The sequence below is a fragment of the Cherax quadricarinatus genome, chromosome 22, assembly GCF_038502225.1.
Source record: "Cherax quadricarinatus isolate ZL_2023a chromosome 22, ASM3850222v1, whole genome shotgun sequence".
NCBI lineage: Eukaryota > Metazoa > Arthropoda > Malacostraca > Decapoda > Parastacidae > Cherax > Cherax quadricarinatus.
Genome location: NC_091313.1, coordinates 25,354,158 through 25,376,507, shown reverse-complemented (window position 1 = coordinate 25,376,507; position 22,350 = coordinate 25,354,158). Strand labels below are relative to the sequence as shown.

The 22,350-nt window shown below is 38.1% G+C and overlaps 2 protein-coding genes across 19 annotated transcripts in view; one reads left to right on the top strand and one right to left on the bottom strand.

The window, feature by feature from the left end:
• The window catches only part of LOC128689689 (trafficking kinesin-binding protein milt-like), a 406,769-nt gene extending 392,907 nt beyond the window's left edge, over positions 1 to 13,862 (top strand). For 15 of the 18 annotated variants that reach the window (XM_070087581.1, XM_070087583.1, XM_070087578.1 and 12 more), the window contains 6 exons: positions 4,546 to 4,851; positions 5,272 to 5,417; positions 5,542 to 5,738; positions 9,898 to 10,070; positions 11,044 to 11,306; positions 11,405 to 13,862. In XM_070087581.1, coding sequence (XP_069943682.1) covers positions 4,546 to 4,851; positions 5,272 to 5,417; positions 5,542 to 5,738; positions 9,898 to 10,070; positions 11,044 to 11,306; positions 11,405 to 12,000 — 1,681 coding nt within the window. In that variant the 3' untranslated portion in view covers positions 12,001 to 13,862. The remainder of the gene's footprint in view (positions 1 to 4,545; positions 4,852 to 5,271; positions 5,418 to 5,541; positions 5,739 to 9,897; positions 10,071 to 11,043; positions 11,307 to 11,404) is intronic. The other 3 variants (XM_070087566.1, XM_070087582.1, XM_070087570.1) reach the window with 2 other exon arrangements.
• Positions 13,863 to 15,869: 2,007 nt separating this feature from the next.
• On the bottom strand, positions 15,870 to 19,323 carry LOC138853070 (uncharacterized). The gene is made up of 2 exons (XM_070087586.1): positions 18,586 to 19,323; positions 15,870 to 18,519 (listed from the first exon to the last, which is right to left on the bottom strand). The coding sequence occupies exon 2, from the start codon at positions 18,193 to 18,195 to the stop codon at positions 17,269 to 17,271; it is 927 nt and encodes a 308-aa protein (XP_069943687.1). The 5' UTR covers positions 18,196 to 18,519; positions 18,586 to 19,323; the 3' UTR covers positions 15,870 to 17,268.
• Between the last annotated feature and the right edge of the window lie 3,027 nt (positions 19,324 to 22,350).

Below are 22,350 nucleotides of genomic sequence, written 5' to 3'. Positions count from 1 at the left end.
TGCTGCAAGGCTTGTTTACCTTATTTGCCAGTAGTGCCATATAATCCTTGTGGGTTTAGTGCCATTTTTGCAAGTGTATCAATAATAACACAACTTATTTGCTTGCCAAAAGCCAGAAGACAATATGCTGTGTGGTCTCAATGGTTATTATAAAATTTCTGTTTTTGATAGATAATCCCTTAATGGGAGGGTGCCTTAATGCTGGTGAAATACTCTTGATCCAAAGAATTGAAGCTATCTTCCTATAAAGTACTTGGATTTAACATAATTATCTCCTATTCCAGGTATGCTATGACTATTTTAGGCTTAATGCTTCCCATGAATGTAATCATAATAGTTGGTGTATAAATGTAAGTGGTGAAGCAAGTGGGTGAGCTGTTATCAACTGTGTGGTCTCAATGGTTATTATAAAATTTGTTTTTGATAGATAATCCCTTAATGGGAGGGTGCCTTAATGCTGGTGAAATACTCTTGATCCAAAGAATTGAAGCTATCTTCCTATAAAGTACTTGGATTTAACATAATTATCTCCTATTCCAGGTATGCTATGTGTAATCATAATAGTTGGTGTATAAATGTAACAAATTGCATTATTTTGTCTTGTTTATTTGCTACTAACAAAAGTACAGTGGTTGATTTGCAGTGTTCAAGGTAATGCAAATAATTTTTGATTAAAAGAGAAGGTATTAAATACAGTCTCTCTTTCTTTCCCTCTCTCTCTCTACATAGCAGTTGCATCACTGAATATAATGTATGATGTAGTATTCAGGTCATTCACTTGTATTCACCTGTATTGTTACTGTTTGCTTTTCAAAATAGCTTCTGAATATTACATCACTCATAGCCAATATGAACAATTAGTGTAATGAATTGATAATGTTTTCCCAGACCATAAGGTACTATGTCATCAAAAGTTGCTGTAGTGCTCAAGTACTGTAGATGTTAAGCTACGAAGGTGGAAGGTATAATGACATCAACAGTATGGATGAAAGGACACAAGTGAATACACTTAGTACAGTTTTATTGGATACATTTCGGTTCAGGGACCTAGGACCCAGGAGCAACCAAGGTCCCAGGACAGAAATGTGTCCAATAAAGATGTACATGTATTAAGTGTAGTCACTTGTATTTTCATCCATGACAAGCTGTGTCTGCACAGTACCTCATAAAACTATGTATGAAAAATTATTTGAAATACAGTTGTGTTGCATATTTACTGTTATCTGGCACCTGTAAACGATATGCAGTATTCTGTAGAAGAATTTTAGGTGTTCTGTCATGTATTGTTTGAATCATATAGTAAGATGGCTATATTAGAATTTAATGCAAACATGATGTAAAGAAGCAAACTAAGTATTAAAGCATTTGGCCTTGGCTGTCTATGTAGACACTGTTATAGAGGTAATAAAGTGGTAGTCCATTCCTATTGATGGTTTTCCTCAGGAGAAGGGGGTGAGGCTCCACTCAGTCCCACTTTGGGTTGTGCTTCTTGTTCTTTATTTCTACACATTGTTTTCAATTCATTCTGGTTGCTATTCTTTGTCATTTCCTTCACCCACTGCATTTGTCATTTGTTAATGAGTTGCACAACAAATCTAGTACTAACAACAGTAGCAATAATGTTCATCAAGTAGTAAGACACATCGTGTGATAGTTTTATCGTTAATAGGGTAGATACCCAGAATTCTGCCCTGGGGACACTAATGATTGATACAGATGAGAATTATTTATGGTTTACATTCTGGTGCATGTCACTGAGGTAAAAATTTGGAGAAAATAGTAAGACTGAATTGTAAGTCCATAGTGATTTAGTTTAATTTTTTTTTTTTTTTTTTTTATCATCACACTGGCCGATTCCCACCAAGGCAGGGTGGCCCGAAAAAGAAAAACTTTCACCATCATTCACTCCATCACTGTCTTGCCAGAAGGGTGCTTTACACTACAGTTTTTAAACCAACATTAACACCCCTCCTTCAGAGTGCAGGCACTGTACTTCCCATCTCCAGGACTCAAGTCCGGCCTGCCGGTTTCCCTGAACCCCTTCATAAATGTTACTTTGCTCACACTCCAACAGCACGTCAAGTTTAAATTAGTTTAAATTATACCAATATTTTATTTAAATATCTGAACACGAGATGTATGTACCATGCTGTACCTTACATAGTCAAAGAATAGCAAGTACTGTATACCACTTAAGGAGATGATTGCCACAAGTAATTACTCATTTTTTATTTAAAGTATTAGACGGGTGATAGATCACAGGATTTTATAGAATACTGTCCAATATAAATCAGGACGGAAAAATGTATACACGGTGAAGGTTGCAGGGAATATTACTGTGTTACTGAAATGAGTAAAACATGTATGAATAAACTATTATAAAGATAAGATATAAATAAAGATTTTCTTTATTTCTTTGTTTATTAGAAATGGCAGCATAATGTTTTGTTATATTATAGTGATATGAAAGGATGTGCAGCATATAGATTTCATGACTACTAAGTTCAAAATGTAAAAGGTAGTTTTGGTATCCTAATTAAAATATGAAGGAAGGATTAAGAAAGGTGTACAAACATTAAGTGTAATGTTATATATACAGTAGTCAAGTTTTTCTTACCAGGTATATTAATAACAAGAAAACTAGTTTTAATAACTAGTATTGGTGACTGTGGCAACAGGCTGTCATGTGGGTATATAGACAAATAATGCAGAATAATCCTTGTTTTTTGGGACATTCTACAACTCCATAAAGCTCAATTTAGAATGAAATACCATCTAAAACAGAGGCTTACCTGGAGAGGGGAGGGAGAGGGTTTCAGGGGTCAACGCCCCAGCGGCCCAGACTGTGACCAGGCTTTGCTTTGTATTACACATCTTTCAGACTAGTATTACTTGGGAGGAAAATGTTTCTGGACAAGTTCAGGTATACTGTTTTATTCATTATATTTTTATTTTTACCACTTTCTCTGCACCGTGTTTTGATACTGCACTCATTATGCAACTTCCACAGTTTTGGTTCATTTAAAAACAATTTTCAGAGTCTGTCATCCACTGTTTGACACATGTAAGCCTATTTAATTTTCATGCTTTTGTGTTCTGTCTTGCTTGTGTACAATAGCTTATTGGTAGGCTTCACATTTCCTCTATTTGAGTGCAGATTTCTGGCAATTGCTGACATATGTCAAAGCCCAGTATGCCAGCAGAGTGATGCTTTCAAACTTGATACTGGCAGCTGAAGAGTTGACATCAGTCTAATTTGAAAATATTTTGGACTCACAGAACAGCATCTAGTCAGTGAGTTTTGAGGATTGGTGGGTTTGAACCTAAGGATCTTTTGCTAACACATTCAACAATTTCATTTTTTAAGACTTTTTATGGCGTGGTGCATGACCTGGGTCAAATAGAAAATTAAATATAATTTTGTTGAAATGTGTTTGGTGGATTTTCCATTCTTAAATCTCAGTTCTTTACAGCATTCTTTCTTATGAATGTCAGTTTTAACTAGATTAGCAGAATATTAAAAGAGCCATGGCTTCTGATGTGTAGATACTTTGTGGATTTGATGGGACTTCTAGGAATGTATACACCCATGAATTTGGAGGAGCACTGTCTATGATATACTACTAATAAGGATGGGTGATAAAACTGCGGTGCTAGTTCTTCACGTCTTGTTCTTTCTTTTTTTTTTAGTTGTGTTGTAGCAAGTGTTAGGGTGCATATAAAATTGAAAACTAAATCCACACAGTGAATTAATACAGTAAAACATTTGTGAAATCTAAAGTATAATATATTTTATACACAAAACTTGCACATGTGGAAAAGCACAAGTGAAAACAGTGTGGTATTAAAATATCAAATAACTTTATAACCATCTCAAGCATCTTGCTTACTGTGGGTTTTATAAGGAACGCCCTCATCCATCTGCAGTTTAATCCCCAGTTCATTTTAAATTCACTGGATTTTTTTTTTCAAATGGTTAATTTTATTACTTAAGGTGGAGATCTCTCAGATAAAAACAATTATGGTACTGCAAATTCAAAGCAGGGGACCATAGCAGAGTTGGGATAGTACCCAAATTCATACATACATAATCATATTCTCGTGTGATGTTCAACCATTAATACAGTATATAATGGTTTTATTTCACTAATTTCCATATGAAACATGTATGGGTTACGACCAGTCGCCTGCAAGGGAATGAGATGGCCAGTTCGGCAGCTGCAGTGCCTAACCTAGCTTTGGACTGTGTAATAATAATCAGCAAAGCAGTACTAATTATATACCTGCATGTATACTCTGCAGTAGCTCCCTCACATTTGAGGTGCCTGTCCTTTTGGATGATAAAAGCATAGGAGAACAATCAAGCAGTGTGTTTTCCTGGTGGCTGCAGCCAGTACACAATATTTTTGTGTTATCTCCATCCCTCGCTGCATTTCTGTCTTTCACTATCATACTCCAATGACAGAAGTATCTATTCTCACATTTTGAGTCACTATTACAACTGCTTTTTTTTTTATGAAACTAATGTGCATTGTCTTTCTCCAGCAGCAACATGCGTCGCACATTTGATACCGTGCGTTTGACAGGCAAATGTGCTGGCTCAGGATCACAGGGTTCTCTCAGCTCCTTGGGATATGGAGGATCAGTGCACTCCACGCCTACCCGCCATCCTTATACCCCGTCACATATGGCAACTCCTACACACATGGCATCCAGTGGGGGCACCTATGCTATGTCTTATATGGGTTCCCAAGGCTCATCTGTCTATTCTGGGGGATCAGGACATCCATCTTTGGATTCTGGTGCAGATTCTGATGCTTCTATGCACACAGATTCAGAGGATAACTACCCGTTAGTATTTCTTTGCACCTTTTATTTATGCCTTGATGTCTTTTCTTTCATTGAGATCACCCTGCTTGCTTGCAGCACCCACATTTTCACTGCATTTCTGTTAAATGCAAATAGTAGAGCCGCTTTATCCATATGCATGTAAGACTGTCATGCAGAATTCTTAGGAAAATAATTGACAATCTTTTTTTTTAGTCAAAGAGTAGAGTGCAAAATAAAAAAAAGTGCTCGAAGATAATTATGCATGAAGTATACTATACGTCATTTAAATTGAGCTAATTACTGAATTAATAAGCAAGATAGTGTACAATATATATTATGATTTTTTAAAGTCTATTATGGATTATATATGATTTCAATTGCATACTTACAATGCTAATTTTATGTCAGGTATACACTTTCATTAAGTTCTTTGTGCTGCAGAGGAAGTCACTTAGGTGTCCCAGGCTGGCCAGGAACACCAGACCTGGACTCGTGCCTGCGTCGGCTTGGTCCAGGAAATCGTTCTGGAACACCATCGCATTTCTTACCTTATGGATGCCGCACACCAGATTCTATCATGTCTACTGGTGAGAGGAAATTTTTGTGTGTACATTATAGTCTACCCATTCATTAAGAATTATTTGGTAAAACTGTAGTTAAGAACAGGAGCATAGATTTCTGTCATTAACATCTAAGATTATTTACTTACAGAATATTTGCCTCATACAGGAAGTGGCAAGTCAGGCTTAAGCACTTATGGTGGCATGAATGCTAGTGACTGGAAGCTGCCTCAGAAGCTTCAGATAGTGAAGCCTATTGAGGGATCATTGACACTCCACCAATGGTCTCGTCTGGCAACACCACATCTTGGAGGTCTACTGGAGGAAAGAGAAGGGGTTGCTATTAAGGTAAATCCTCTTTTTAATGTATCTTCAGCTAATTATTATTACATATTATTTTTAATTTTTTTTAACACACCACTCATCTCCCACTGAGACTGGCGATGTAAAAAAAGAAGAAACAAAAGTTTTTGTTCTTTTTACATTTAGTAATTTGTACAGAAGTGGGGGGGGGAGTTACTAGCCCCTTGCTCCCAAGGAAATTATTATTATTTTTTTATTAATGAGGGGAAAGCATAACGTAAATTTTAAGTGGTTATACAACACCTGGGGGAATAGGAGGCAATGAGGTTTGATCCAAGGGAAGCCAAGTCCAGTTCCTTGCACCAAAAAGCCCTTTACTGGCTTCAAAGAGCCTCACTTAAATGGAGTCTTAAGCTTAGTTCTTGTTTCATAGTGTCTTTACAGTAATTCATTCAAGAGGGAAATTTCATAACAGTGAAGGGCTTTCGGTTCATTAAATTGAAGTTTTTCTCCCATTCTCAGGCACTGTATGACCCTTATGGGTTTAGTGCTTCAACATGGATATAGGTTGTATGCATTAAAAGGTGTAAAATAATGTCCGAGTTCTGTTGGGTAGTTGTTGGCAGCTATAGCCCAGTATGAATCTTATAATAATATTAATAGTGATAATAATAATATTAATTCTCCATGGGGAAGTGGAACAGAATTCTTCCTCCATAAGCCATGTGTGTGTCATAAGAGGTGACTAAAATGCTAGGAGCATGGGACTAGTAACCCCTTCTCCTGTATATATTACTAAATGTAAAAGGAGAAACTTTCATTTTTTCTTTTGGGCCACCCTGCCTTGGTGGGATACAGCTGGTGTGTTGAAAGAAAGAATAATATTAATAATAATAATCTTGCTAGGTAAAAGGACACAGATGCAACTAATGTCACATTTTATTGTGGCAACGTTTCACTCTCCAGAGCTTACTCAAGCCGTTGCAAATAATACAAGGACACAGAGGGTATATATAGGTACCCCATGTGTTAGGTAGTAGTAGTGGTTACATTATTTCTAAGGTCCATTATATCGCAACCCAGGTTTATAGGCAGGGGGCAGATCCAAAACGTTTTATATAGGTGGGGCTCAGCAGTGGCAATATGGTTGAAGGAGAGGGAGGGCTAGATGTGCTTTGGGAGGCTTCAGCTTCCCCTTGCTTCCACCCCTTGGTGTTGCCTCTGTCTATAGGCCTAATTTGTAAGCATAGATAGCCTAACACCACTGTTAAATGGTGCTGTAGGCTAGATTTGATTAATAATTAACATGTTAGTTATTTCTTTATTACATTATTATTATTTATACGTATATCATCTTCTTTCAGCAAATCAGTCATATCCCACAGGCAGGGTGACCCAAAAAGAAAAACGAAGTTTCTCTTTTTAACTTTATTCATGTGTACTGGAGAAGGGGTTACTAGCTCCTTACTCCCGGCATTTTAGTCGCCTCTTACAGCATGCATGGCTTACAGAAGAAAAATTCTGTTCCACTTCCCCATGGAGATAAGAGGAAATAAACAAGAACAAAAACTAGTAAGAAAATAGAAGAAAACCCAGAGGGGTGTGTATGTATGATGGAATTCTGTTCTTAAGACCACGTCGGTAAACAAATTTGTCGTTAGTGAGGAGCATACTATTATGTTCCCTTTCTGTCATGTCAGAGATCACAGTCATCCTGTTGACTGGTCTTCTGCTAAAACTGTCTACCCTACATCGAACTTTCACAGTCACTGTCTGGTTGAATCCTCCCTTATACACAACTTTCCTTGTATGAATCTTGGTTCTGGCTTTGTCTCTGTAGATGCCTTCCTTTCCCATTACATTGTATAATGTTCCAAATTTCAGAACACCTGTGACTTAACCTCATTCTTTTTTCCCCCTTCTCCTTTTCTCTTTCTCCTTTGGGTTTTCTTTCTTCTGCCTTGGGTATCTGGTCCATTACTATTATTTTTCTCCCTCTGTGTTTTTGTTTCTACCATTTGTGGGCCCCTAGCTCTCTTGCAGTGCTCCTCTTTCTTAGTCTTTGACTGACTTCACTACTACTACTACTCTCTCTACCACTACTTTTCTTCCTTTCCTAGTACCTCACTTGTCCCATCCCTGTCTGCTGGCCTATATATATTTCCTCCTCCTCTCATTTTTGTTAGTATGACTTTGTAAATGGTCCAAGTTAGACCGAATCGCCGTCGTAAGCTCCTTTCTCGTAGGTGCGGGTTATTTGTGTATTGTTCCAGTCACGGTATTGTGCCTTTCTGTTATTTATACAGTAGTGTACTGTATATTGTAATAAACAGAATAGAGGAAGTACGTGTAGAGGTATGCATACTGGTCAGAGAGCCTGTTAGAAGTCTGAGTCATCGGTAAACAAGTATGTCGGTAAATGAAGAGAGGCTGTATATGCTTGTACATGTGTAGTGTGTCTAAGTGTAAGAAGAAGTAGCAAGACGTACCTGAAATCTTGAATGTTTGAGACAGAAAAGACACCAGCAGTCTTACCATCATGTAAAACAATCACAGACTTCTGTTTTACACTTGCTTGGCAGGACGGTAGTACCTCCCTGGGCGGTTGTTGTCTACTAACCTACTACCTAGGTTATTTGTATATATTGTAAAATGTTAAGTTTTTTACTTAATTTTAAGGGCATGGCAGCTGCCCATCTTGCCTTTCCAAAGCCTGTAGTCCTGGTATGGTATATATTTTGCCAAATAAAGGTATTTCCAAACCTTTCTCAGTAAATTAATAATATTTCTTTTAACACACCGGCCGTATCCCACCGAGGCGGGGTGGCCCAAAAGGAAAAACGAATGTTTCTCCTTTTGCATTTAGTAATATATACAGGAGAAGAGGTTACTAGCCCCTTGCTCCCGGCATTTTAGTCGCCTCTTACAACACGCATGGCTTACGGAGGAAGAATTCTGTTCCACTTCCCCATGGAGGTAAGAGGAAATAAACAAGAACAAGAACTAGAAAGAAAATAGAAGAAAACCCAAAGGGGTGTGTGTATATATATGCTTGTACATGTATGTGTAGTGTGACCTAAGTGTAAGTAGAAGTAGCAAGACATACCTGAAATCTTGCATGTGTATGAGACAGAAAAAAAAAGACACCAGCAATCCTACCATCGTGTAAAACAGTTACAGGCTTCAGTTTTACATTCACTTGGCAGGACGGTAGTACCTCCCTGGGCGGTTGCTGTCTACCAACCTACTACCTATATAAATTAATAATATGTGCACTAGAAATATTTACATATGTTGGGTAAATTTTTTTTATTCTTCCTTCAACTTTTTCTTAGAAAATATGTAAGATATGTATTGTATCAGGGACCTGTCCGCTTTTTCCTCGCAACAATTGGTCAGTTTATTTTAAAGTTGCCATAGGGCCTGTGATTGCCTGACCCATTTGTGTAAGGTACATTTCTGACTTGAAAAAAGTTACCTGGTGCAATACTTAAGGGAAATATTTGAATTGTTTTAATGAAGGAATGAACTTTTAATAGTGATAAAAGGGAGATTATTATATTAAGACAATAATTATTTGTTTTCAAGACTAAGGAAGGTTGCATAAGTACCGGTATGTCTCTAACTTGCAGACTAGTTAGCCAGAGAATGAACAGAAGAGTATTGAAACATGCAAGTAAGGGGGCAGTCTTCATCAACTTTAATCTTTCAATCGGAATACTGACTGGATAAACCGAATGAATTTTATTCAGTATAAGAAATCTTTAATTCATAATATTTTGTCTTTGTGAAGTGTTTGTGTGTGTATATATATCCAGTTGATCATCACCAGCATGTGGTGCTGGTGCTAATCAACTAATCCTGGATATATACAGTAAGTTCTCGCTTAACATTATTTCGTTCAATGTCGTTTCGTTATAACAGTGATGAGAAAAAAATTGATTCCCGGCTCGGGCTACTGTCTGTGTGGAATTTGCACATTTGTTTTTGAACTGCATAGTGGTAGGAGGTGCTCCCTACAATTTTTGCTTGCACACATTTTTTTTATTTAACCTTGTTGCAGTGAGTGCTAATGTTTATATCAATTAGCCTATAGAAAAATTGGTTTCATTATACATCGTTTCATTTCAAGTCGCAGTTTCCAAGAACTTGTCAACGACGTTAAGTGAGGACTTCCTGTACTCAATGTGTATCTGTCTAATAGGGTGGTGCTGGTGCTGATCAACTGAACCTGGATGTATACTCAATGTCTGACCTTGAGGAGGATGAAGTAGAAGAGGAGAACCCAGGCAAGAGGTTCATGTCTACCTCAGGTGTCTTCACGTACACCAACTCAACCATACTACACCCAGATGATCAGACAAGCCTCACGCCAAGGTAGAATGTGCTTTGCTCATAAAACTTGATGCTAATTTTATAGTGATTTATCTTAATGTGATGTGGTGTTTAATTAGGATTATTCTTGAACAAAAAAATCACTGTACCATGGCTAGAATAATTCATCAAAAACCCTCACTTAGGGGAAGAATGTTAAGGAAGATGTTTTGGTCCATCCTGGACTATTGACAAGTCAAACCTCTCCTGAATATGGGTATTTGGTGAATAAGATCATTCTTCTTGTTTTTAATTCTTTTTTTTTTTTTTTACATACTGTATTTTGACCTGTTTCTGGTAGGTAACAGCTGTGGGAAGTTTTGGTAACAGAATGGTTTTAGTTTAGCCTTGGTGCATACATAAGGTTACACCTATTAATTGAGCATCAGTTGGAATTATATTTTCTAAGTAGTCCAGGCTTAGTTTGGTGTTATATAACAAAAATGTTCCAAATTTTTTAACTATCAGGTAGCATTCACAAAAGTAAATTTTTTTTCTTTATCTATCATACAGGTCGGCCATCACTAATCTGGCATCATTAGGACCTGTAGTGTGCCGGATTAGTGAGTTTGCTGGATTACAGAGTGGTTAGATTAGATTAGATTAGAGACTTTCTGCTACATCTTCCTCATTTTCATCACTTCTTTCTCCTCCATTGGCTTATTGCTGTGGATTTACAACCAACCGCACAATTTCTGAGTTATTATAATAATGAAATTTGAGTCAGTAAAATGATTTGAGTCAGTATAATAATGAAATCTAAAATTAGGCTAGCCGAAATTAGTGCTGGATTACTGATGGAACCGGATAACTGATTGCCAGATTAGTGATGGCCAACCTGTACTAAATTTTTTTTTTTTTGTAATTATTTTAATCCTTATATAAGGTTCATTATATTTTAGTATTTCATGAATTATTGTAAAAGTTATTATAAACTAATAATTTTATTATCTTGTAACCCATTTAATGTTTTCAGTCTTCGTCCAACACAAGTCAGTGTTCTTCCAACTTCATCAGCCAATGTTATCCCAACTCCCAGTACTCCTATGAGGGCTCCTTCATGCCCTCCATCACGAAGAGGCTCCACTGCCACATTTTCCACAAACACTGGACTGGCAAAGATGCTGAACGAAAGAGGAATGAATATGACAAGCGGATTTTCGCCAACAGCTACACCTGCTAATAGTCCAACAATTACTAGACCGGGTTCACCAGAGCCAGAGGGTTACAAATTACCAGGTAATGCTTCTTTAATGTTATTGAATAAATGACTACCTGTACTTACATTATTGCAAACATTTATCATGTAGCAGATTTGAAATGGTTCATCTTTTCAGGTTTGGACGATCTGACCAAAACTTTCCACTATGGAGCCAGTCTCCTCCGTCGTACTTTCTACAAGGATGACCCATCGGCTCCTCAGTCCCCAGCAGGGCCACGTGTAAATTTAGTTGAGCAGGTACAAGCCATTGGTGTGAATCGTTTTGTTGGGTCATCAGATCGTGCACTAACAGTTGGTGGAATTGTGATGTCACGTCCAGCAACTTCACCTCTCTTGCACCTCTCCAATCTAATTATGAACAGTGCCAAGAGCTCTAATACCAACAGCACAACATTCTCCACCACAACCACTTCTACATTTTCTGCTTCTGAAAATGCTGGAATTATGTCAGCACCCAAGATTCTCTCTCCAGGAGAGAGACGTCCTACACTTCCTTCTGGGGCCCCAATGGGTATTCCAGGACATCCAGGGTCAGGTCACCTTGATAATCGTCTCAGTCAGCTCAAACCTGGTCAACGTGCAGATCTGGGAACTGTTGGGGGTCGTCTGAGACCCTCTTCTCTAGGCAGTGTACCTCCACGTGGCAATGGAGAGCAAAATGTTGGCACTGTGGGATGGACATCATTTGGTCGCAAAGGTGGACTTCTGTAGGTCCTCAATCCTTGTGAACTTTCCCTTACCTTTATGGTGCTGATCTGTAATTGTTCTGCCCTTTTCAGTACATGTAATTTTAAAATTTAGGAATTTCTATTTGCTGTCTAAGTTATTTATTAATTTTTGATAGTAAATAACTGACACATGAATGGAATGCTTTAAACTGAAAAGCATCATGATGTGTCAGTTTCATGTACTGAACTTGCTAATAGGGACAGTTCTCAGATACTGCTCATTAAGGATTACTGTACAGGCTGTCCCACTAGCCTGAACCCTTAGGGAAAATATGTATAATATATATATTTATTTTCCAAATTGAATGCTGTATGACCCAAGCAGTTTTGTTTTGCTTGCTTTTTAATAATAATTCAAATTAAATGCTATAGACACATCAATTTGTGTACAGATTCTTAAAATGACACACTGATCTGATAGCATTCCCATGTTTTCCTTCAGTGCCACGACACTGGGTCCAGACTTTTGGGACACCCTAAACTTTGTACACAATGCTATGGGTAAAGGAATTATAAATTGAATGGAATCTTGGGTGTTTATATTGAGAAGTGAATGGCATAGCATAAACATGCATTTTGTTTTTTTAGTTACTATGTAACTAGTCATCTTGGGATTAAGGATCAAAGGACACGATATTTATTTAGGTAGGAGTACTTCTAATAATTGATTACTGTATAGTGAAGTTTAGGTCCAGGTTTATAACATCACCTATTTTGATGCACTTTGTTTAAGGGATTTATATACCAAGGAGGTACAGTATTTCCCTAGCTCCAACAAAGTCTCTTTATGAGAATAATGTGTGAATGGAACTTACTGAAGCTTTTTAGCAAATGCTTGATCAACTGGTCAAACCCGTGCCAAATAATTTATAAATGTTTTAATTTTGTTACCTGGACACCTTCTGCAGCTAATCAGATTTGATTGGAAATAGGCTAATAAATTCTTTTCCAGGTAAATAATAATGCACATCTGGTAGCTAGGAAATGTGATTCAAAGATTATGACTGAACAAGAAGTACATTCCCAGTAACATCATGCCATTGACATTGCTTTCCAAATAATTACTAAAGAAAAGTGTGATGAAAGTTTTGTCAATTTGAACTCGAATATCAGTTATAATCATTGAAGCATTTACTTAAATTTTTTTTAAAGGACTATAACTTTAGGGTAGAAATGATGTCACCGCACACGTTGACTTTGGTTGTTAAAGCGGCAGAAGGGGTCTCGTGAGGGAGATCCAAACCTTCTAGTCACAAATGTACTGTCAGAACTTATGCTTGTTTCCCTAGTATATCTTTAAACTTGTCTTTTTATACAAGTAGAAGGATTCTGACAAATATTGGATTATTTCATTCTCAAAAGCTATATCTTGTTTGAAGTGGAGGTTGAGTCTTAAACTTGATCTTTTAGAAAGGACATGTCAAATGTTCTTTCCCTTGTATGATGCTTTCTAGTCCACTAGTGGCCCTCTGTACATGCAGATGACCAAACTAGTGTCCTTGCATTTTTTTATTTTAAATGTGGGTGGGTTGCTCTTCACAGTATCAACCACATATACTATTTTTATATAATACAGACAAATTGATGCAGAAATGTGCAACACTTGGATGTCTTTATTGCCAAAAAGTTTAATTTGCACAAGTTTCCTCAGTCAAATACATGCAAGTATAATACTGGAGGCAATAGAAGAAATGATCAGCCTTGATCGGCAATTGTTAGTCTTTCAGATGAAGGGCTAACCACCTCAAAATTACTTACATCATCTCCAGTGCTGTATTCACCTGCATTGAACTGGGGAAGTCAGCTGTGCAGACAAATTTTTGGCAATAAAGCTACCAAAATGTTGCATGTTTTTTATTCATCAGATGTACTGTACTTATGCAAAAAATTTTACTTAACTTTACTAGAAATTAAGAGTAAAGTCATAGATTTTAAGTCACATGTTTAAATGAACTTACGGAATAGAATATTACATACATACACACACAGTTACGAAGTGCTTCACTGTTGATCCATACACCAAGAATTATTGAATTTCTTTGTTGTACTATACTTCTCAAGGTTTTTAATTGGGGAAACACTAAGCATGGGGAGTAGGAAGCAATCAAGTTCAATCCAAAAAGGAACAAGAGCACTTAACTGGCATCAAGGTACATTTAATCCAATGACTAATGTCAAGTTAATCATTGGAGCAAATCAATCTACAGATGTTAATCGTCTCGGAAGTTTCTTGATGCTCGGGAGCTGTATGACCCTCAGCACTTTCCCATGAATGTAATGATGATAGATGTAACTGCTGACCAGTATACTGATTAATTTACTTGTTTGGTCTAGGAATGAGATTTAACTCCTGTGCAAAATTTTTAGCATTATAATGCTAATGAGCATGGCATATTTAGAAACTCATCCACAACTCTATTACCAAACCAGTACTTTCCTATATCCTTCCTGAATCTGAATTTTTCCAACTTAAAACCATTGCTGCGAGTCCTGTCTAGGCTAGATATTTTCAGCACACTATTTACATCCCCTTTATTTATTCCTGTCTTCCATTTATACACCTCAATCATATCCCCCCTAATTCTACGTCTTTCTAGAGAGTGCAGATTCAGGGCCCTTAGTCTATCCTCATAGGGAAGGTTTCTGATACATGGGATCAACTTTGTCATCCTCCTTTGTACATTTTCCAGAGAATTTATATCCATTCTGTAATAAGGTGACCAAAACTGTGCAGCATAATCTAAATGAGGCCTAACCAAGGATGTATAGAGTTGAAGAACAACCTGAGGACTCCTATTATTTATGCTTCTTGATATGAAGCCAAGGATTCTATTAGCTTTATTGCGAACACTTATGCACTGTTGTCTTGGTTTCAGATTACTGCTAACCAGAACTCCTAAATCTTTTTCGCAATCCGTAATATTAAGATCTACATTATTTAGTTTATATGTGGCATGGTTATTGTCCTGTCCAACATTTAGAACTTTGCATTTGTCTATATTAAACTGCATCTGCCACTTCTCCGACCACTGCATCAGTCTATTCAAATCTTCCTGGAGTGCTCGAATGTCCTCGTCAGAATGAATTCGACGGCCTATTTTGGTGTCATCGGCAAACTTGCCGATGTCGCTCTTTATGCCCTCATCTATGTCGTTTATGTAGATTGTGAACAGCAGGGGGCCCAACACTGACCCCTGTGGAACACCGCTCGTGACACTTCCCCACTCTGATTTCTCCCCATTTATGCAAACTCTCTGCTGCCTATTTGTCAACCATGCCTCTATCCAGGAAAAAATTTCTCCTCCTATTCCATGTGCTTTAATTTTCCTCAATAGTCTCTGATGTGGGACCCTGTCAAAAGCCTTACTGAAGTCCATATACACAATATCATATTCATTACCATGATCTACCTCCTCAAATACCTTAGTGAAAAAAGTTAATAAATTCGTAAGGCAGGAACGCCCCTTTGTAAAACCATGCTGAGATTCGTTGATTAATTTATGCTTTTCAAGGTGGCTACGAACTGCCTCGGCAATTATTGATTCCATAAATTTTCCCACTATGGAGGTTAGGCTTATTGGTCTATAGTTCGAAGCTAAGGACCTGTCACCTGTTTTGAAAATAGGTATCACATTTGCCATTTTCCACTTATCTGGCACCATGCCAGTTTGTAGTGATATGTTGAAAAGATTAGCCAAAGGTGTGCTAAGCTCCTCTTTACATTCCTTTAGAACCCTTGCATACAGTTCATCAGGGCCTGGGGATTTGTTAGGTTTTAATTTATCTATTTGCCTAAGGACCATGTCACTTGTGACCCTAATAGTGCACAGTTTATTATCGTCCTGTTCTACATAATTTATCATTACTGGAATATCGCTGGTATCCTCCTGTGTAAAAACTGAGAGGAAGTATGTGTTAAAAATTCTACACATTTCCTTATCACTGTCAGTGAGCTGACCCGAGGAACTTTTGAGTGGGCCTATCTTGTCCCTGATCTTACTTCTGTATACCTGAAAGAATCCTTTTGGGTTAGTCTTCGATTCTCTTGCAACTTTAACCTCATAATCTCTTTTTGCTTTTCTAATTCCCTTTTTTATTTCTCTCTTTAACTGAATATATCGATTTCTCAATTGCCCCTCTCCTCTTTTGATTTGCCTATATATGCCTCTCTTTTGACCAATCAGATATTTTAATCTATTGTTCATCCATTTAGGATCATTTTTGTTTGATCTGATTTCCCTATTTGGAACATAATTTGACTGAGCAGCTAGAACTATGCCCTGGAAAGCATCATATCGGCAACCATCACCACCTACCTGACCCTTAGTCAGGTCATTCCAGTTCAGCCCACCTAAGTAATTTTTCAGTCCTATGAAATCAGCCAAGCGAAAGTCAGGGACGGAGACTTGATTGCCATTATTAGGGGAATTCCATGATATATTAAAACTGAGTGATTTGTGATCACTTTCCCCAAGCTCATCATTAACCTCAAGATTATTAATTAGTGTTTCCCTACTGGCAAGAACCAAGTCAAGGAGGTTATTTCCCCTAGTTGGCTCTGTCACAAACTGTTTTAAAAAACAATCCTGGATCGTATCAAGAAAGTCACCTGACTCTAAATTTCCTGTCAAATTGCTCCAGTCAATCTGTCTATAGTTGAAATCTCCCATTAGCACAACATTTTCGTATGTAGATGCCTTACGAATTTCGTCCCATAGAAGTTTACTGCACTCCCTATCAAGATTTGGGGCCCTGTAAATCACACCCAAAATTAGTTTTTCTCGGCCCTCGAGAAGCTGTAACCAAACAGATTCAGTGGCTGAAGCTTCTAATTTAATATCTTGTCTAACACAACAATTTAAATTGTCTCTGACATACATCGCTACTCCACCACCTTTCCTGTTGACCCTGTCAGTGTGGAATAATTTATAGCCTTGTATGTGACATTCAGAGGGCATCTCTCTATCTTTCAGATTGAGCCAGGTCTCTGTTATAGCAATAATATCTATGTTTCCTGCACTTGCAATTAATCTTAGCTCATCTATCTTATTTCTTACACTCCTGCTATTAGTATAGTAAACCTTAAGGGAGCTAGGCCCTTGCTGCCCTCTGCTGTCCCCCTTTGTTTGCTGACCTGATCTATTGTCTTTATTTATAACTTCATGCTGAATGCCTTTTATACATTTACTGTTTCCAACCCAAGTGTTGCAACCTGCTTGTTTCCCACACACACCCATACCTCTATCTTCCATCAGTTTAAAATCATAGGCATTTCACCAATGGCCTTCTCAATCGAGTCTGCAAGTGCTACCACCCCAGCCCCAGAGAGATGTACCCCATCCCTTGCATACATATCATGTTTGCCATAAAAGTTGTTCCAGTTGTCAATGAATGGGATTGCAAGTTCCTTGCAGTATCTGTCTAGCCAGCAATTTACACCAATTGCCCTAGACAACCATTCATTTCCTACTCCCCTTCTAGGCAAGATGCTACATATGATTGGGATCCCTCCCTTAGACTTAATGAAATCTATAGCTGACCTGTACTTATCTAGCAGCTCTTCTCTCCTACCCTTCCCAATATCATTTCCACCAGCACTGAGACAGATAATGGGCTTGCTCCCATTACCTGACATGATATTATCCAGCCTGTTGACAATGTCCCCAACACCAGCTCCAGGGAAGCACACTCTATCTCTCATCTTCTTATTCCTATTACAAAAAGCACGGTCAATGTATCTTACCTGAGAGTCACCAACCACAAGAATGCGCTTACCTCCATTAGCAGGGGCAGTAGTACCCTTACCTTCACTGGCCACTGAAGTACATTCATCCTGAAGAACAGAGAAGCGATTTCCTACCTTCAGATCTTCACTCTTAACTTTCCTTACTCTGATGCGCCTTCCATTACTGTGAACTACTCGCCACTTGTAGCAGGTGCTGGGCTGCACCTCACTGCTGGTAGCCGTTGCTGCCTCCCCAACTACAGCCTCCTCACAGCGAGAGACAGACTGCACCTCGCTGCTAGAAGCCTCATTCCCCACAACTCCAGCCACCTCACACTCTCTCCCAGACCCATTGAGGTGGACCTTCAGCCTCCTAATCTCCTCCTGGAGAAGCAAGACCTCCTCCTTCAACTCTCCAACCTCAATTTTTAAAACACTGCAGAAGCAAGCCATGCTTTGTAACCGTCCACACTAATCCCCAAAGCAGCTCAGGGTCTGTGACCTCACGTGACGACTGACCACTGAGTACGTATTCTATAACATTCTTATACTTTGTTAGCGAGTCTTAGCAGGCCAAAGAAATGTAAGGAAAGATAAAACTTATGGTGTGTGCTAATGCTGTTACTTCAGACTGGCAAAACTGCTAAATTCATGCATACTCAAGAGTATAAAAATTTTATGAAGGTGTTGACAAGGCAAACAATAGCTGGATTATACAAGGCCTTACTTTAACATGATTTGCAAAATTTTTTGTGTGCAAAGCCCCAGGTACTTTACCTGAAAGCGCAGCGCTGTATAGCCCTTGTGGCTTAGCGCTTCTTTTTGATTATAATAATAATTTACCTGAAAGCAGAGGTACCCAAAGTCAGCAAGATTTGCTACCATTTGTCAATGGTGCTGAAAAATGTTACTTCACAGTATTTTGCAGCATATATGTCATCTACTTGCACATCCATGATCCAGCCCATACATAAAGGAGCAATTAAGAATTTGAAAAATAATTATGGTCACAAACTATTGTGTGTGTTTTAACTGTATAAAATACAAGATATCACATTGCACAATTGTTGGTCAAGTACACATACTATGAAAACATGGCTGAAATGGCACTTTAGAACATTAAAGTGCAACCTGAAATTGTTCCCAATGCTGCTGAAAAAGAAATTCAGGAATAATCTGATTGATAAAAGATGTAATTATCCAGCAAACACTCGCCTGCATGGAAAAGTGATGGTGCAGCCTTGCACCTGGATACTGAAGAAAATGATGGCAGCTTAGTTGATACTGTACCACAAAGGAAAGTTGTACAGCCTCCATATCCACTATATAAATCCATATTCTGTATGGGAAAGAAATAATGCATTGCATCATTACTATTAATTATATTCACAATAAAATCTGTATGGGTTATTCAATGCTGCTTTTACTAATAAATTATTATCATCAAAAAGAAGCACTAAGCCACAAGGGCTATTTTACTAATAAAAAGCAAATTCTGAAGGCAAGTAATATACGGGATGCATTAATGAAAGTGGACTAGTCCTTTGTAGCACCTCGCATTGTTGTCACCTTAACCAACTACACGTATTCAGTGTTGAAGGGAATCCTAAGATTCGACCAGTGATGTATTATATGACCTGTATATCTATGCTCCTGCATTTGAATATTTTAATTATATTAGAAACATGAACTAACCATGTATGCATCATAAAACTTGTATCTAAATTATTATTATTATAATCAAGGGGGAAGCGCTAAACCTGTAGGATTATACAGCGCCCAGGGGAGGGGGGATGTGGAAGGCATTCAGGCTTAATTCGGGGAACTGGAGCACAGATCCAATTCCCTAAATCAAGAGCCCCTCACCAACATCAAGGAACCTTCCATGAGGGGACTTGTATCTAAAAAAGTTACATTGTCCAGTTCCTCTATTGACTAATACAACTCCTGAGGGTGCTTAGATATCTACATTTTCTGTAGACAAGTATTACAAGAAGTTTAATACAGGCATTGGTAATTACTAATTTCATTTATTCTTTTATATCTTGTATTCCCTTAACTTTCCTGCAAGTAAGGAGAATTTGGAAGTTTAAATATCTGATGTAAAGTACATACATATATATACAGTGGACCCCCGACTTACAACATTAATCCATTCCAGAGAGCACATCGTAAGTCTAATTAATTTTCCCCATAAGAAATAACGGAAATCAAATTAATCCGTTCAAGACACCCAAAAGTATGAAAATAATTTTTTTTTTTTACCAAATGAAATATACATTTTCCTACACACCAAAAGAAGGATACATGCACAATATATATTGTGCATGTACTGGTGTACTAAATGAAGAATAAATGACACTTACCTTTATAAAGATGTGGTGATCAGACACTGTGTCCTGGGAGTGCCTTTTCCTCCTGAGTAATGTAGGTCCTGTTTGTCATTTTTCTTCCAGAACAGGCCTTATCACACTGTATGCCACTGGCCTTAAATTCACCAATATGAGCACTAGTTCCAGGCATTGTTTCCTCTTCACCTGGGTTAGTCGACTGGTGTGGGTCGCATCCAGGGGGACAAGATTAAGGACCCCAGTGGAAATAAGTTAGTCCTCAATGACACACTGCCTTTCTTGGGCAATGTCACACTAGCTCAGCTGAGGTGCTCAGGCCAGACGGACCAGACAGCTGCGTCCGGGACGAATGATGCAAGTCGAGTTTTTCAACATAGGTCAGAGTCAAATTTTTATGCTGACAAGCATTGTAAGTCGGTTTTATCGTAGGTTGAGGCCATCGTAAGTCGGGGGTCCACTGTATAACAAACATGTTTTTAAGAAGAAATGTTAAATTTTATTATAGAGGCTTAATATTCTTCTTTAGAGAATATATACATATATACACACACCACTAATACACATACACATGCATACCATATGTATTTAGTTGAAGTGAAGTGTAGCCCACCAAGAAAAATCCACACGTGATGAAGATGATACCGTAGAGCATTAATATCCATATTGCATCAAACCTCCATCATCCTTTTCCCAGCCATCTATGAGCCAGAAGTTAAGAAGCTTGTCAGGCAGTCAGAGTAGGCTGTGCCAGAGGACTCCATTCCCTGCATTACCTTTCAACTTTGCAACACCCTATCCCTTAGACATTTACATAGCATTCTGTGTTCATTAAATTTATTTCAGACAGCAGTTTTAATTTCTCCAATGTTTAGACAATTTTAGTATTAGATGATTTTGTTCGCAATTCTTATGTTTCATACTTGTATGGTTGACATAATTCAGTTATGTTTGATTAGTTCAATGGCAAAACGGTTTTGTATTTAAGTACAACCAACTTATAAGTAAAATGACTTTCCCGCCTATAGAATGTTGCCTTCCTTCCTTGTACATATACTGTTAGTTTTCATATACTGAAAAATATACTGCTATAAAGAATGTGCCTTTTATTTATCCACTACTGGTAATTTTAATTCAACTCAGAGCTGTAGAAATGAAAAAAAATCTAACTGAGTGCTCCTCTCAAGGGCTCTTGATCCAAAGAATTGGAGCTGACCCATCTAATCTGATTACGTACTTCCCTTCCCTTTGAATAAAATAAAGTATATGATTGCTGTAAAGGGAATATGGCATTGGTAGATGCTGATTTTATTATATTCATGGGAGATAAATGGGCTTGATCCAAGGAAGGGGAGGGAGGCTTTAATTCCTTGGATCAAGAGCCCTTCCGAATCAAGGCATCTCCTTGAAGGGCGATACATCTCGCCCAACATTACAGTCAATTTTTGTTTAAATCTAGCACTGAGGACCCTAGACTAACATACTTTGGCTCCTTGGATTAGGAGCCCTTCATAGGCTCCTAATCCAAGAATCAAACCTGATTATCTTCCATCCTCCAGGTATATGATCCCTACATGTTCAGTGCTTCCCCAAGAATATAATATTAATCATAACATGAAGCATCTGCTGCATATCCTGACTTTGTGATGAATGGTTTGAAAAACCGACAAGTTGAAGATTGAGACACTTATGCAGCATATGGGAATCTTTATTCAGGAAACGTTTCGCCACACAGTGGCTTCATCAGTCCAATACAAAGAGGAAGGCGTAAGGAGAGGAGGAGAATGAGGTAATCAGTCCCTCAACCTGGAGTCGATGTGTTCAGTCCATCAATCTTGTAGAATGTACAGCATAGGGCCGTAGACGTGGCTTATATACTGTAGTGAGGTGACGTGAAGCAGATGGAGGCGGGGTCATAGTGGTACCATCCACTAGTCGAAGTAGGTCTTCGTCCAAAGGTTGAACAAGTGTTGAAGAATTCTTTGTAACAAGACCCCATGATGCTGCCGTGTCTGACAGTTGTGATGAATGGTTTGAAAAACCGACAAGTTGAAGATTGAGACACTTATGCAGCATATGGGAATCTTTATTCAGGAAACGTTTCGCCACACAGTGGCTTCATCAGTCCAATACAAAGAGGAAGGCGTAAGGAGAGGAGGAGAATGAGGTAATCAGTCCCTCAACCTGGAGTCGATGTGTTCAGTCCATCAATCTTGTAGAATGTGCAGCATAGGGCCGTAGACGTGGCTTATATACTGTA

What these genes read in the sequence shown, in the direction of transcription:
- LOC138853070 (XM_070087586.1), bottom strand. Translation starts at nt 18,195, where the DNA reads ATGGCTTGCTTCTGCAGTGTTTTAAAAATTGAGGTTGGAGAGTTGAAG.